At 26.6% G+C, this 15,998-nt stretch overlaps 2 protein-coding genes across 2 annotated transcripts; one reads left to right on the plus strand and one right to left on the minus strand.

The window, feature by feature from the left end:
- Positions 1 to 1,345: 1,345 nt before the first annotated feature.
- On the minus strand, positions 1,346 to 2,917 carry TRIREDRAFT_112678 (uncharacterized protein; the record flags this gene model as incomplete). The annotated part of the gene is made up of 10 exons (XM_006969949.1): positions 1,346 to 1,373; positions 1,557 to 1,566; positions 1,600 to 1,644; positions 1,965 to 1,976; positions 2,054 to 2,085; positions 2,238 to 2,247; positions 2,426 to 2,434; positions 2,501 to 2,519; positions 2,729 to 2,761; positions 2,915 to 2,917. The coding sequence occupies 10 exons, from the start codon at positions 2,915 to 2,917 to the stop codon at positions 1,346 to 1,348; spliced, it is 201 nt and encodes a 66-aa protein (XP_006970011.1).
- Positions 2,918 to 4,889: 1,972 nt separating this feature from the next.
- Positions 4,890 to 6,194, plus strand: TRIREDRAFT_112679 (uncharacterized protein; the record flags this gene model as incomplete). Its single annotated transcript, XM_006969948.1, has 7 exons — positions 4,890 to 4,892; positions 5,358 to 5,373; positions 5,413 to 5,430; positions 5,504 to 5,510; positions 5,577 to 5,578; positions 5,975 to 6,088; positions 6,160 to 6,194. The coding sequence occupies 7 exons, from the start codon at positions 4,890 to 4,892 to the stop codon at positions 6,192 to 6,194; spliced, it is 195 nt and encodes a 64-aa protein (XP_006970010.1).
- Positions 6,195 to 15,998: the final 9,804 nt, after the last annotated feature.

Consider the following 15,998-nt stretch of genomic DNA (forward strand, 5'->3'; position numbering starts at 1 on the left):
TATAAAAAGAAATATTTACTTAGTTTTTTATAATTATATATTAGTATACTTAGTAGTATTAAAGATTTAAGAATTATTATAAAAAGTATTAGTATAATTATTTAAAGCTATATAAATAAAAATATTTTAATTCCTATAATACTTATAAATATACTATATATATTAAGACTTAGACTAAACCTAATCTTAATTACTTAGCTACTTAATTAAAAAGGGAAGATAAAAATCTTTTAAAATAGCTAAATAATTTAAAAAAATAAAATTAAAATTATAATAAGGTGCTTTAAAAACTTATTTATTTTATAAACTAATGCCCTTTTAATATAAGCGCTTATCTTTTATATACTTAATCTTAAACTTTAACTATAGTATAATTAAATAAGTTACCTTAATAGTAATTACCTTATTAAGTTAAAAGATATAGTAAATAAGATAAATATTATTTAAAAGTACTATTTTTATAAACTATGCCTTTAAGGTTAAATAAAAAAGATGCTATATAAAAGGCAACTTTAATAAGGTAAGTATATTTTTAATATAATTTATATTAATATTTATAAACTATTTTATATTTTTAGCTATAAAAAGAAATAATACTAGATTATACTTATTAATTAATACAGTTAATTTAGTAAAAGTAAGACTATTAAGGATTAATAAGGTATTTAAGAGTTTATATAGTACTTTATATACTAAGGGGGTCTTAAAAATAACTGCATTTCCTATTCTAGCTCTACTAGGACAGGGGGTATATTAATTAGTAAAAGGTTTATTAATTTATAAAAAAAAGATATATAGGTTAAAGTGTTATATACTATATAATAAGAGGTATTATAAAAACCCTTAAATCTATAATTAAGATTATAAAAATACTATTAAGCTGCTCCTTAAGTTAAGGCGATTTTAAATTTATATAAATTGGCTTTTTTAAGTGCAGGAGTAATAAGTTATTAAATCAGTACCTTAAGTTATATAGCATGCGCACTTAAATTAAAGTATTTTGCGAATTAATAACCCTTCTGCTAATTAATATGCCCCCTATTCTAGTAGAGCTAGAATGGGAAATGCAGTTGTTTTTAAGACCCCCCTAGTAGTTTTTAAAAGGCAGGGAATTATAAGGATGCTATTATTAAACTATATACCTAAATAAAGTAAAGTCCTCCTATTTACACTATAGTATATCTCTATTTAAACTATAGTAGTCTATATATATACTAAAATTAATACGCCTATATTATTATTCTTATAACTGCATACCTATTTATAGTATAAATTAATAATAAGGCCTATACTATAATATAATACTAAAACTTTATTATTTTTTACTATTTTTTTACTCTTGCCTTTAATTATTATAACCCTTAACCTTTAACCTTTAAGATTATAATTATTAGCATTATAATAAACTTCTTTTAGCTAAAAGGCAGCTATTTTAATACACTAATGCCCTTAAAGTTATTATAAGGCGCTAGTCTTTAAAGATTTGCACTTTTTATAGCTTATTAGTAAAAAAGGCACTAAAGGCATTACTAGTAAAGGAATTTAATAAAAATAACCTTAATAACACTAGATTTAATATTTTTAAGATAGCTAAATTACTATTCTTAGCACTAGCTATTATAGCAGCAGCTATAATAGTAAAGGCTATAAAAAAAGATAATAATAACTATTACTTAAAATAGCTATTTATAATGCAATTTCTTAATAATCTAGATTACTTTAATTTTAAAAATCTAGCCTTTCTTCTTTATAAAAAGATGCTATTACTGCTGCCTTTATATACTAAAAGAGTATTATAACTGCTGCCTATATACTTATAAAATAATAATAAGCTTATAAAAGTTCCTTAATAAGCCTAAGAGGCTATAAAAGCTATATAATAAGCCGCAGAGTTATTATTAAAAGCTGTAAATAAGCTAAAGGCTGTAAATAAGCTAAAGGCTATAAATAAGCTAAAGTATTACTTCCCTCTCTTACTATTATTAATATTATATAATATATTTAATAAGCTTTTTATATTTTTATAAACCTTTTACTATAATTATAGCCTTACCTTTTATATTAAGCGCAGCTTTAATCCTTAAACTATTAATAGTTAATAAGTCTAAATATATTATTCCCTTATTTATAACTGCACTAGCCCTTAGACTTTAATAAGTACTAGTATTTAATAAAGTTTAATATAATAAGTAGATTATTTATATAAAATTACTATTTTAGCTTTTAAATAAGCTAACTAAAAGTAGTCTTATTATATAGTTTATATAAATTATAATTATTTACTATTAGTTAATTTATTAAGGCATATTATATATTAATAATAAACTATAGCCTAATAATAATAAAAAAAAGATCTAGTAAGGCATTAAGCCTTATTAGTTAAAAAAATAGCCTAGATTATTTAAAATAGTGCTAATAAACTTACCTTCTTTTACTAGATTAATATTTATAATAATTATTAAAGAATTAGGATTTAAGCCTTTAGTAGCCTGTTAATAACCTAGGCCTAGATTTAAAAGCTTTAAAATAGTAACCTTTATTATTTTATTAAAATTAATAAGGAGAATAAAATCTAAAGGATTATTTAAATATATAAATAGTTAAAGATAATATAGCAGCACTTTTTTAAAGTTCTAGGGATTAATAATACTTATAAAATAAATTATTTTAGCCTATTTCTCTTTAAGGTTATTAGTATTATAAACTAGAAGTTAGTAGCTAACTTTACCTTTAGCTTAATCAATATAAAGAAGGAAGATAGCTATTAGTAGCTATATAAGAAGTTAAAGGCTATTTAATAAAACCTTTATATTCTAGCGCTATTTATTACTATTATAAATAAGGAAGATGCTTTAAAAAATACACTTAATAATAGAGTAATGCTATTTGGACTATATTAAATTGCTATTTAGACCATAGTGGTCTATGCTATAGCTAGAGGGATACCCTTAAGTGGTAATATCCATGCCTACATACTAAAATACAGTGTGGTATACTAGCAGTTATTACTGTTAAGGAGATATTACTAGGAGAAGGGTATAAGGGGTTAAGACTAGGCAATTAAGGCAGGCTAATTTATTTAAAAACAGCGTTTTCTTTATTTTCCTATTAAATATATATATAACTACAGCTAGGCTAGCTTATCTTAACTATCCTAGACTGCTGCTGCTAGCTATATAGCTAGGATAATAATAACCTTTTTAATAGTATTACTGTTATTACTGTTATTACTGTTATTATTTAGGGCAGCAGCAGTAATAGCTTTAAGTTATTTTTATATTACTTATAATCTTTATATAGCTGGCTGTAATCTAGAACTTATAAATAACTATAAGGAAGCCCTGCTGCTGCTGCTATAACTATATCCTTGCCTATATCCTTACCTATATCCTTAAGCCTAGGTTAATAATAAAGGCAAGCTGCTGCTGCCCTTTATCTTATACTATAATAAGACTTACTATATTAAAGGATTAAGATAATATATTAAAGCTTGCTAATAAAGCTGCTAGCATGCCCTAGTTTATAATAAGGCTAGCGCAGCTTTATTATCCTCTTCCTCTGCTTTAAGTGTTACTAGTATAGGCATTTTGCTATTATTTAAAAGTTAGGGCTGGCTGTAAAGACTTTAAACTATATTAGGATTATATATATAAAAAAGCAGCTTTTTAAAATCCTAAAAGATATAAGAATATAAGATTAGTTAAGATCTTATAAAAAATAAGTAGAAATCTTATTAATGGCTTAACTAGCTACTATTATAAGTAGCAGTTTTTTTTATAAAAAGCCTTACTGTCTTAAAGCTTATTAAAGATAAAGTGGCTGTATAAAAGACTATACTATTATATAAAGGAGTGTATGCACTTAGGCAGGGAGTCTAGGTTTAGGTTAATATTTAAGGGTATTGCAGCTAAGGCAAGTTAGTGCTGCTAAGTAAGGAGATTAACTTTAATATATTTAACTATAATAGTAATATCTTTAAGCTAACTTTATTACTAAATAAAGCATTAGCACTACTATATTTATATTTTAGCTATATTATTATTATAATCCTTTTTCTTTTTCTTTATTATTTAAAGGATTGCGTTATAAAAATATAGAAGATTAGTGGTTTTAAAAAGGAGGAAGGACTTAATATCCTTATAGGCAGTCTTTATAAAACTATTAACTTTTTAACTAAAGTTATAATAGCATTTAATAAAGTAATAAGCCTACTGCTCTTTTTATAATATATATTCCTTAAAGATATAATATAGAATATAGTTTTAAGTAGTAGTATAAGTAAACTTTATTATAGCCTAGGCTAAATAAAACTCTCCCTTATCTTTAGTAAAGATAATGCGCTTTTAGTTAGAAAATATGCCTTTATATATTAACTCTTTCTTAAGCTATGCGGCTACTAGAAGTTAAGAGTTACTTAAAAGCTATAAGCTTACTATTTAAGACTTAGCAGCTTTAGCTTCTTATTATATTACTATAGCGCAGGAAGCGCAGATAGTAAGGTTATTATTAAAACTGTTATAAATGCTGCCTTTAAGGGGATTGCTGTCTTTATCTTTATATTTATAGTTATTATTATCTTTATTATTACTGCTATTAGGGCTTTTCTAATATATTTAGATTTATGCCTATATATTAGTGTTAATATAGTAAATATAAAGCTGCTGCTATAAGGTTAAGAAGATTAAGGTAAGGGTATTTTTAAGCGCTTTCTCTTTATTTATAATAATTATAAATAGCACTAGAGCTAAGACTTCTTAATAAAGCTGCTTTAGCTTTTTATAAAGCTATAAGAAGCTATCTTCCTTTTTTAAATTAATAAGACTAAATGTAAAATTAGTAATAAACTTATAGTCTATAATGCTAATAGCCTTAAATAAGAATATATTAAAATGGTTAGTCTTATATATATTATTAAGACTAAGGACCTTTAAGAACTAATGCTATATATCCTTATATTAAGAATAGGTTTAAATAACCCTTTATACCTTTATCTTATTATCTAGCTTAATATAGTGCTTAAGGTTATTATTCTAAAGGTGCTTAATCTAGGCTTAGGTAGTAGAGAGATTACCTAGCCCTTTATAGCATATTTATTACCTATTATTATATATATCCTTTTATTAAAAGAATATAGGCTTATTAGTTATATTTTTAATAATGCTAGTTATCTTTTAGGCAGGAAGGGCTTAGTGCTTTATAAGATTATGCTCTTGCTGCTACTATATTAAAGTGCAGTAATAGTGCATAATATAGGCTAACAGTCTTAATAAGGGCAGATAATTATATTTAGCGCAGCTAATACTATAAGACTATTACTAGTTATCCCTCTTTCTTACTATTACTATTATTTTATATAGACAGTCTATCTGCTAAGTTAAAGTTTATTAAATTCTAGTGCTTAAGGAAGCTTAGCTGCTAGCGCGGTTATAGGTAAGAAGATAATAGGTGTTAACTCTAATGCTATTAATAATCTAGGGGTTAGAGCTTTACTGGATATAAATAGTAAGACTGTAAGGGCAATAGAAGGTTTATAAGAATAAAAATAGCTTATTAAATGTGTTATATATTGCTGATAGCGGTAGGATAGGGAAGTGGTGTTCTTCTTCTAGTCCTAGTGCCTCTAGGGCGGCGGGAAGCATTAGCAATAATTCTATAACCTCCTGGGATTGCTAGGATAGCTTTATATCCTCTGCAGCTTATTATATAGCTTCTACAGCTTCCTAGGCTGCTTATAGGACTTTTATAATCTTCTTGTCTTACTAAGGAGCTTCTGCAGCCGCCTAAGCTTGCTGTAGTGGCGTGGTATATATAGGCAGCGGTATTAATGCCCTCTTAATATATAGAGGCGGCGGCAATAGTGTCTCTTCTTAAGGGAGGAAAGCTAGATCTTTAGGATTAAAGAAGTTAGGGTTATTAGGAAATTGCATTATAGACGGCCACTTTATGTTAAGTTTATAGTTGTTATTGCTATTAGACCCTGTGGCCTCTGCTGCTGCTGTCTCTAGTGCTGCTGCTGTCTCTGGCGCTGCTGCTGTCTTTAGCCTTGGCGATGCTGCTGTCTTTAGCCTTGGCGATGCTGCTGTCTTAAGTATGTTGAAGTTGTTGTTGTTAAGCTTGTTGCTATTAAATTGTGCTGCCTCTGGCGCTGAGGGGCTATAGAACTTGCGGATCTCTGCAAGACTGGCGCCCTGTAATAACTCTGAAGATAACGGCGGCTTTAGTTAACTGTTGCCTAGCTGTGAGGGATTTATTTTTGCGACCCTGATGTCTATAGTGTTGAAAATTATAATGCCTAGGGATAAGGGTGAAAAAACGGCTAGAAATGATAAAGTCTTGGTGTTATGTTATGGCCATAGGCCTTACTAGTAAATTACACTGTGATTAGGTGTGTGGCTATAGGAGGGCTGGTGTGGGCGCAGTAATTTTAGTATAGGCATGGACCACTACGGTCTAAATAGCAATTTGATATAGTCCAAATAGCATTACTTTAATAATATCTTTCCTCTCTTTTAGTAGTAACTCTATATATATTATATTAATACTAACATCTAGTTAAAAATCTGCTTATACTAAAAGGATAATTATAATAGCCTTAATAAATATATTAATAATAAAGTAGCTAATAAAGATCTTAATAAGCTAAATAATAACCTTACTGCCTAGGCTGCTGCTATATAATAAGAAGCTAAAGAAGAATGCCTAGTAGTAGACTTATAGCTAGCTAATAAAAAGCTAACTTATAAGGGCATATTTTATAACTAGAAGTATATAATATTTATTAATAATAAGGATAACTTCCTATAAGCTTAAGCATTAATAAAAAGAGATATAGTAAAAAGAAAGATAGTATTTTATAAATACACCTCCTTTACTATATATTAAAGAAGTATATGCCTTATTATTAGCAGTAGGCTTACTACTTTATTAAATAGTATTAGAATTATAGCTAAAGGGTTAACAGTCTTATTAAGACTGCTTATAAGAATATTAAGTTATATCTCCTTTTTAAAATTAATAATCTTTATTATTTATATACTATAATTATATTTATAATTAAATAAGAAGAATATAACTATATTTAAACTGCAGCTAGAATATAAATATATTAGCAGCAGTATTTTATTAATTAAAGCTAGCTTAGTAATATCCTTTTAATTATTAGCTATATTACTATTAACCTCTTAGCTAAGTAATATTATCTAGCTATAGTTATAATACCCTTATATATTAACCTATTACCTAAGGCTTTAAAGCCTTATATTAGCAACTTCTGCTAATAGTATAGGCTTCCTTACTATTATATAATCTTAAAGAGGTTAAAGGAGGATAAGGCCCTTTATAAAAAGGATATCTATTTAAGGTACTAGGGGGGTCTTAAAAGCGACTGCATTTCCCATCCTAGCTCTACTAGGACAGGGGGGCTGTTAATTTATAAAAGGGTTATTAATTTATAAAAAAAGATATATTACTTATAATATATATGCTATATAATATAAAGTACCCTTAAACTATTAATTTTGCAATTTTTAAAGAAAAAAGACTATTAGGCTAATCCTTATTATAAGGCGATTTTAAATTTAAGTGAAATGGCTTTTTTTAAAGTAGGGGTGATAGTTTTATAAAATAGTACTTTAATTTATATAGCATGCGCACTAAGATTTAAGTATTTTACAAATTAATAACCCTTTTATAACTTAATGGCCCCCTTATCCTAGTAAAGCTAGGATAGGAAATGCAGTTATTTTTAAGACCCCCCTAGTAGTGGCTAGAGAAACCTTTAGTAAAATTACTAGCTAAATTTTATAAAAAGTCTACTAATCTTACCTCCTAGCATCTTAATAAGCCTCTCCTCTACTTATATAATCTAGATATTATTTAAAACCTTTATAGCTAATTAAGAATTTTAAAAAATAGTAAGTTAACTATACTAATAAGCTTTTAAGCTAATAATAAAAAGAAAGAAGGAGATAAAAAAATACTAGCTTTATTATAAGCGCTGGCTTTATTATAAGCGCTAGCTTTATTATAAACTAAAAGCAGGGTATTTTAATAGCCCTAGTAGCATGCCTTAGTGTATTATTTAAATCTATTTATATAGTAAGTCTTATTATAATATAAGATAAAGGGCAGCAGCGCCTTACCCTCTTTATTATTATTATTATTATATTATAGCTAAGGATATAGCTATACTTATAAAGTAATCCTATTTAAACTATAGCATATTCCTATTTAAACTGTAGTGGTCTATGCCTATATTAAAATCATTATGCTTACACTACTGGTCCTAGAGCTGCATACCTATTTATAGTGTAAGCTGATAGTACATTCTGTAGCCTGTATAATAACACTATAAATAATAGTATTGCGATCTCTAATACTGTAGACCCTTTGCCTTTATTATTGTGACTGCTATTACCCTAGGGCTGAAGCTATAACTGCAGCAGAGGCAGTAGCAGAGGCAGCAGCAGAGGCAGTAGCAGAGGCAGCAGTAGAGGCAGCAGCAGAGGCAGCAGCAGCAGGGCCTCCTTACAGTTGTTTATAGGTTTAAGTTGCAGCTAGTTATGCAGAGATTATGAGTAACCCGGCGACGGTTAGAAGCTAATGCTGCTGCTGTCCCTTCTGGTAATAATAAATCTCCTTAATGGTAATGACTGCCAGTGTGCTACACTGTATTTTGCTGTGCGGGCGTGGACCTTACCACTTGGTGGTGTCTCTCTAGCTGTTGCATAGACCACTATAGTTCAAATAGGAATATGCTACGGTTTAAATAGGATTACTCTACTTATAAAGGCAGCAGTAGCAGTAGTAAAGCCTTCTTTTAATTATTTATTAGTTTATAATTACAGCTAGCTATATAAAGATTATAAATAATATAATAATAGCTTAAAGCTATTACTACTGCTGCCCTTAATAGTAATAGTAATAGTAATAATAGTAATAATAATACTATAAAAAAGGTTATTATTATCTTAGCTACCTAGCTAGTATTAGCAGCCTAGGATTATTAAGATAAACTAGCCTAGCTGTAATTATATATATATTTAATAAAGAATAAAGAAAACGCTATTTTTAAATAAATTAGCCTGCCCTAATTACCTTTTATACCCTTCTCTTAATAATATCTCCTTAATAGTAATAACTGCTAGTATGCTATACTATATTTTAGTATAAGTGTTTAAATAAATATACTTAGGGGGTTAGCCTAGTTAAGAGTATAGACTACTATAGTTTAAATAAAGATATACTATAGTGTAAATAAGAGGACTTATAAAGTAAAGGAATTTAATAATTATAATTTTAATCTCTAGGCTATATAATATAAAACTATATTAAAAAGTTCTTTTATAAAGCAGTATTAATTTAATAGTATAATAAAGAGCTTTAATATTATAATATATAATAAGCTGCTGCCTACCCTTATAAATAATAATATTTTAAAATAATACTAGTTAAAGGTTTTTTAAAAAATTTTCTAAAATTAAAGCCTATATAAGGCTTTAAATAAAATGCTATTTAAATATATTTTTAGCTAGCAGCTAAATATTTTAAATATTAAGACTATAGGTATTATAGCCTAGTATTTAATTTTATAAGTATAAAAAAGGAAGCTTAATAATAAGGGGATTAAATATATTCTGCTAGGCTTTATAAGCTATAGTATTTACTATCTCCTTACACTAAGTAAAAGGGTAATTAATTCCTTAAATATTTACTTTAAACTTAATATCCCTACTATATTATAAATTAAAACTATAATAACTTAATTAATAAGTATATAAATAAACAGCTAGGCATAAATTAAGAAAAGATATTAAAAGATAAGCTTTATTTAGTTTATAATTAATATCCTACTATTTTAAGCTTAACTTAAGTTAGTAAATATTCTAGAAAATGAAATAATAAAGTCTTAAAGCACCTAAAGCTTAAGTATTTATTTTATAATTAGTGCTTTTTATTTAATATTCTTATACTAGCAGCCTTAGCTAAGACCTATATTAATAATATTAAGCTTATAACCTTTAAAAAAGCTAACTAAAGCTTCTTTTAAGAAAAGTAATATAAAGGGATAATAAATAAAATATAAGCCTTAAAAAATAATAATACTTAAAAACTTATTAACCTTAACTTAAGTATAAATATCCTATATAGTAAATAGGTTTATAAGCTAAAAAAAGGCTTTAATAACTAAATTACTAAATATAAAGTATATTAAGTTATTTAAGGTTTTAAATAAATTACTAAAATTAATTATATTAAGATATTTATATTTATAGTTAAGTTAATAACTTATAAAGCGCTATTTATAATAGCAGCAGCCTTAAACTAAAAAACTAAATAAATAAATATAAAAATAGCATTTTTATATAGTATAGTTAATAAAGATATTTATATAAAGCAGCTTATAGGCTTAAATAATAACTTAAGATAGGTATATAAGTTAGATAAAGCTTTATATAGTTTAAAGTAAGCCTTAAGGGTTTAATATAAATCTTTTATTAACTTTCTCCTTACTTTTAGCTTTTATATAATATTAGCAGATAGTAATTTTTATATAAAAAAAGGGATTTTTATTACTATTTATATAAATAATCTTCTTTTAATTAGTAAAAATAAAACTAAAATCTTAAAGCTTAAGGATACCCTATATTACTGCTTTTTTATAATAAACTTAGGCTTATACTATTATTATTTAAGTATATATATTTAGTAAAATAAGAAAGCTTAAATAATTATCTTAAACTAGCAGGGCTATATTTAAAAGATCCTTTATTAATATAATATAATAAACTGCATATTAGTTTTAATATTAATAGTTAAAATAAGGCTATATAAGGCTAAGGATAACTTTAGAGTATTGCTATTCGGGCTGTATAAAATTGCTATTCGGGCTGTAGTTTAAGTACCTAGAAATTTTTACTTAAAGTACTACCTTTTAGACTATATTTTTTCTATTAGGAAAAAATAAATAAAATATTTAAAAAAATTATATAGCTTATTTAATATATAAAGTATTATAAAACATTTTATTTTAATTTTAAAAGCTATATAATAGCTATTAAAAAGCTAAAAAAACTATATTAAAGTTTAAGCTTAATTTTAAACCTATTAATAATATAAAAATAAGTAACTTTTTATATTTATATATAGCTTATTATATAAATTATATAATTTTTTTAAAATATTTATATATATAAGTACTATTTACTAAGAAAATCTAATTTTAACTTAAATTAAGTTTTTAATATCTTTATTAAAAGAAAATAATATATTTTAATAGATATTATTAAATTTTATTATAGAAATAATAGTTATTTACTCTTTTTTTCCTTATACTATTTTTCTATAATTTTATATTAGTTTTTAAAGTATAAGGGTATTTTAGGGAGAAGTAACGCACAGACCCTCACTAGGCTTAAAGAGGTTAGTTACAGCCCGAATAGCAATTTTATACAGCCCGAATAGCAATACTCGTATTAATAACCTCACTTAGTTAAAAGATATAGTTAATAGGATAAATACTGCCTAAGAATACTATCTTTATAAACCTTACCTATAAGGAAGGATAAGAGAGAAGCTATATAATAGCTAACTATAATAAGCTAAGTATATAAGAGATATAGTTTATATTAATATTTATAGCATGTTTTATATAACTAGTTATAAGAAGGAAAGATACTAAATTATGCTAGTTAATAGCTATAGCAGGTTTAGTAGCAGTAAGACTATTAAGATTAAAGAAGGCATATAAGAGTTTATTAAATACTTTATATAGTTTTTAAAAAATAAAGAACCTTAAAGATAATATTATTAAGTAGCGCACTTAGATAAGGCTAAAGAATTTAATAGCTGTAAGTTTAATAAGTAGGCAGTAAAATACAGCATTTAACTAAAAACATCCCTTATAAAATAGCACTAGTTAAATAGTATTATAAAGAACTTTAATATAAGTCCTCCTATTTACACCGTAGCATATTCCTATTTGAACCGTAGTGGTCTGTGCCACCAGCTAGACCAACCCCCTAGGTAGAATATCCCACACCCGCACACCACAGTACAGTGTTGCACACTGGAAGTTATACCGTCAAGGAGATATCATAAGGTAGAGGGCATACAGGATCAACACTAGGGTATCTGCTACCTCTGCTGCTGCCTCTGCTGCTGCCTCTGCTGCTGCCTCTGCTGCTACCTCTGCTGCTGCCTCGGCTGCTGCCTCTGTTACTGCCTCTGCTGCTGCGGCCGCCTCCTTCATTCTGGGATCATGAGAAGTGCCGCCGTTAATCTCGCGCTGTAATCAGGTGGCCGGCCGCGATGAGGTCGGCTCTGAGGTCGGCTGCGATAGTTGAAGATAGAAGCCGTGGCCTTGTTGTGTGAAGACAAGCCTGCCATTACCTCATACTGTAGGCGGGTGTGTAGTGATGGACTTGATGGTGTGTGCGCAGGAATTTTACCTTGTGCACAGACCACTACGGTTCAAATAGAGATATGCTACGGTGCAAATAGGAGGACTCTTTAATATTATTATATATAATAAGCTACTACTTATAATAATTAGAGGGAATATTTTATAGCAGTACTAGTCTAAAGTCCTTAATATTATTAACTATTTAAAGAATAGAAGTTTATATAAAGCGCTTAATAAAACACCCTTTAAGTTAGTTTTTAGTTAATAGCTAAATATTTTAAATATTAGGACAGTAAGGATAGTAGCCTAGTATTTAATCTTATAAGCCTAATATAAAAAGCTAGATAATAAAAGCATAAAATGCATCTTGCTTAGCTTTATTAGAAATATAGAATATTACCTACTAACACTTATAAGAAGAGTTATTACCTCCTTAAATATTTATTTTAAATCTAAGGTTATTACCTAATAAAATATTATATTAACTTAAAGCATTAGCATATAAACTAATAATAAATTATAAGGTAAAAAGCATTATTAAAAAACAGGCTTTATTCTCTTTATAATAAAAGTGTCCTGCCTAAAACTAATAACACTTAGCTTTAAATAGCCTAAGTTCTAAAATAAAGTCCTAAAACACTTAAAGCTATAGTACCCCTTTAAAAATAAACTCTTATTATTTAGCATTCTAGCACTAGCTACTGCTTTAAAGTTACTAATTAAAGATATTAAGCTATAAACGTTTTAAGAAGCTAAATGCAGTTTCTTTTAAGATAAGTAATATAGGGGGATAACTAAAAAGATCTAAGCTTTATATAATAACAGGACCTAGGATCTTATTAAGCCTGACTTATAAATATATATCTTATAAGGTAAGTAGGTTTATAAGTTAAAAAGAGGGCTAGATAATTAAGTTATTAGGTATAAGGCATATTAGGTTATGCAAGGCTATAAATAAATTACTAGCATTAACTATATAAAGATATTTATATTAATTATAAAGCTAATAACTTATAAAGCACTATTTATAATAGCAGCTGCCCTTAATCTAGAAATTAAGTAAATAAATATAAAAACAGTATTCTTATATAGTAAGGTTAAGGAAGACATTTATATTAAATAACTAACTGGATTTATAAATAAATTAAGGAGAGTCTATAAACTAAGAAAAGCTTTTTATAATCTTAAATAAGCGCTATAAGTTTAGTATAAGACCTTTATAAACTTCCTTACTACCTTTAGTTTTTATCTAGTATCCTTAAACAGCAGTCTTTATATAAAGGAAGGTATTTTTATTATAATCTATATTAATAATCTACTTTTAGTTAAAAAGGATAAGTTAAAGATTATTAAACTAAAGGATGCGCTATATAGTAAATTTTCTATAACTAATCTAAGGCCATACTACTACTACTTAGGTATATAAATTTATTAAAATAAAACAGCTTATATAATAATTCTTAATTAATAAGAATATATTTAGAAGATCCTCTACCAGTTTTAAATAACAGACTATAAAGCAGCAGCCACCTTAATAGCAGAAATAAAGTTATAAAAGGCAGGAGATATATATAAGTGTTATTAAGATAAATAGAAAGAGTACTAATTAATAGTAGGATTACTAATATACTTAATGCTTAAAACCTGCCTAAATTTAGCCTATATAGTATTAGTTATTAGCTAATATTTAAATAATCTAGATAAAATATATAAGCAAGCTGTAAAGCAGATTTTAAGATATTTATAAAAAATATAAGACCTATGCCTTATATTTTAAAGCAATCTTTAACTATTAAAAGGATATAGTAATTCTAACTAGGCTAGTAATTTAAATATATATAAATTAACCTCTAGTTATATATTTAATATTAAGAGTAAAAAAATCAGCTGGTTATTATAATAGCAGGCTATAACAGCCTTATTAAGTTATAAAGCTAAGTATATAGCCTAAATAAATATAATAAAGGAGGCAATCTAGCTATAAAGGCTCTTTAAGGAATTATAAACTAATTTTTAAAGGGAGAATGCAGTAAAGTCCTTACTAAATTGTTAGAAATAAGGGGCACTAACATAGGAAGTATTAGTATAATAGGCGGCAGGGGTTAAGGTGGTTAAAGGCATAAGTAAGAGCTATACTCCTGTCTAGTAAAAGTAGAATAAGTAAGATAATTAATATACTTTTTAACAGGTTATAAGCCTAGCTTCTACTTACTATTACTAAGTACTGCTACTCCTCCCTTAACTAAAGCCACTAACTATATCACCCCTGTTATATCTTAAAAGGAAATTACTATATAATACTATAGTAGATAAACACTAACCAGCTAACCTAGATAGGATAAGAACCACCTATTAACTAAGACAGGCAAGATTGCTATCCTTAAATAACCTAATTGCTAGCCTTAAGCTGCATTAGCTAAGTCTATAGCTACTACCTTAGTTTATATAAGGTGGCTGGGAAGATTAAGAGGTTATATATAAGGACAGGGATAGGGATAAGGATAATATAGACTAGATTAAGGACAGCTAGGTTATAGCTAGAATAATAAACCCTAGTTAAATAAATAAAGACTATAAAGATAAAATAGCCTTTAGCATTCTTATACTACTAAGTAATAATAATATTTATAAATATAAAGTTTATATACTACTGCTAACTAGTTAAAGACTAAGACTAATATATAACATGGCTTAATAATGCAGTAACCTAAAGGATAGTATTATAGCCAGCATGCCTATAAGTGTAACTAGGCTAGAAATTAAGCTAATTATTATTAATACACTTAGTTTAAGATCTTTTTTAATGCTAGAAAAATAAAAAGACTATTTAGTCTAAGACTGCTAGCTAAAGCTAGTAATTAACCTTATAAGTATAAAGGACCTCCTTAGTATTTATAATATTAAGGATAAGGTTTTAGTAAGCTAGCTAAATGCCTAGAAAACTAAATAGCGCTAATATATTAGTATCTTAAAAATAATATTATCTATCTTACTAAATAAGATAATAATTAATAAAAGGACTATTTAAAAAGTTTTCTAAAAGGTAAGAGAAGAATTTTAAAAGTCTAGACTTAGCGCGCTGCAGTTAGCTTATAAGAAATAGGAGGACTATATCTTTACTTCCTTAATATATAACTTTACCTAAAGGATTAAGACTATTTAAGAGAAATTTATATAGGCTAGAAGCTAGCATAAGCTTTTAAATAGCTATCTTATCCTTAAATTTATTAATAGGCTAAGTAACTAGTACTTAGTCTAGTGTATTAACTTTTAGATAAATTATAACTTAAAAGCCTTCCTAATACTAGATAGCATTATTTAAAGTGCAGAAGTGGAGGAGGTTAAATAAAAGAGTAGTAGTGCTGCTAGTATATAAGCGCTGCTAATATAGAAATGCATAGCACTAATAGATAATAAAGATTTAATAATAATTAAGGTCCTGCAGTATATATACTGCAGTAAGACTTATTATATAAAGGAGGGCTGCTAGGAGTTATACTTAAATAAAAAGCAGCGCTAAGATAAAAAGAAAAGCTATTATAGCTATTAATCTAACCTAATAATAATAGCTAATAAAAAGAACTCTACGCTTTTT

This window comes from Trichoderma reesei (assembly GCF_000167675.1).
Source record: "Trichoderma reesei QM6a unplaced genomic scaffold TRIREscaffold_56, whole genome shotgun sequence".
Taxonomy (NCBI): Eukaryota; Fungi; Ascomycota; class Sordariomycetes; order Hypocreales; family Hypocreaceae; genus Trichoderma; species Trichoderma reesei.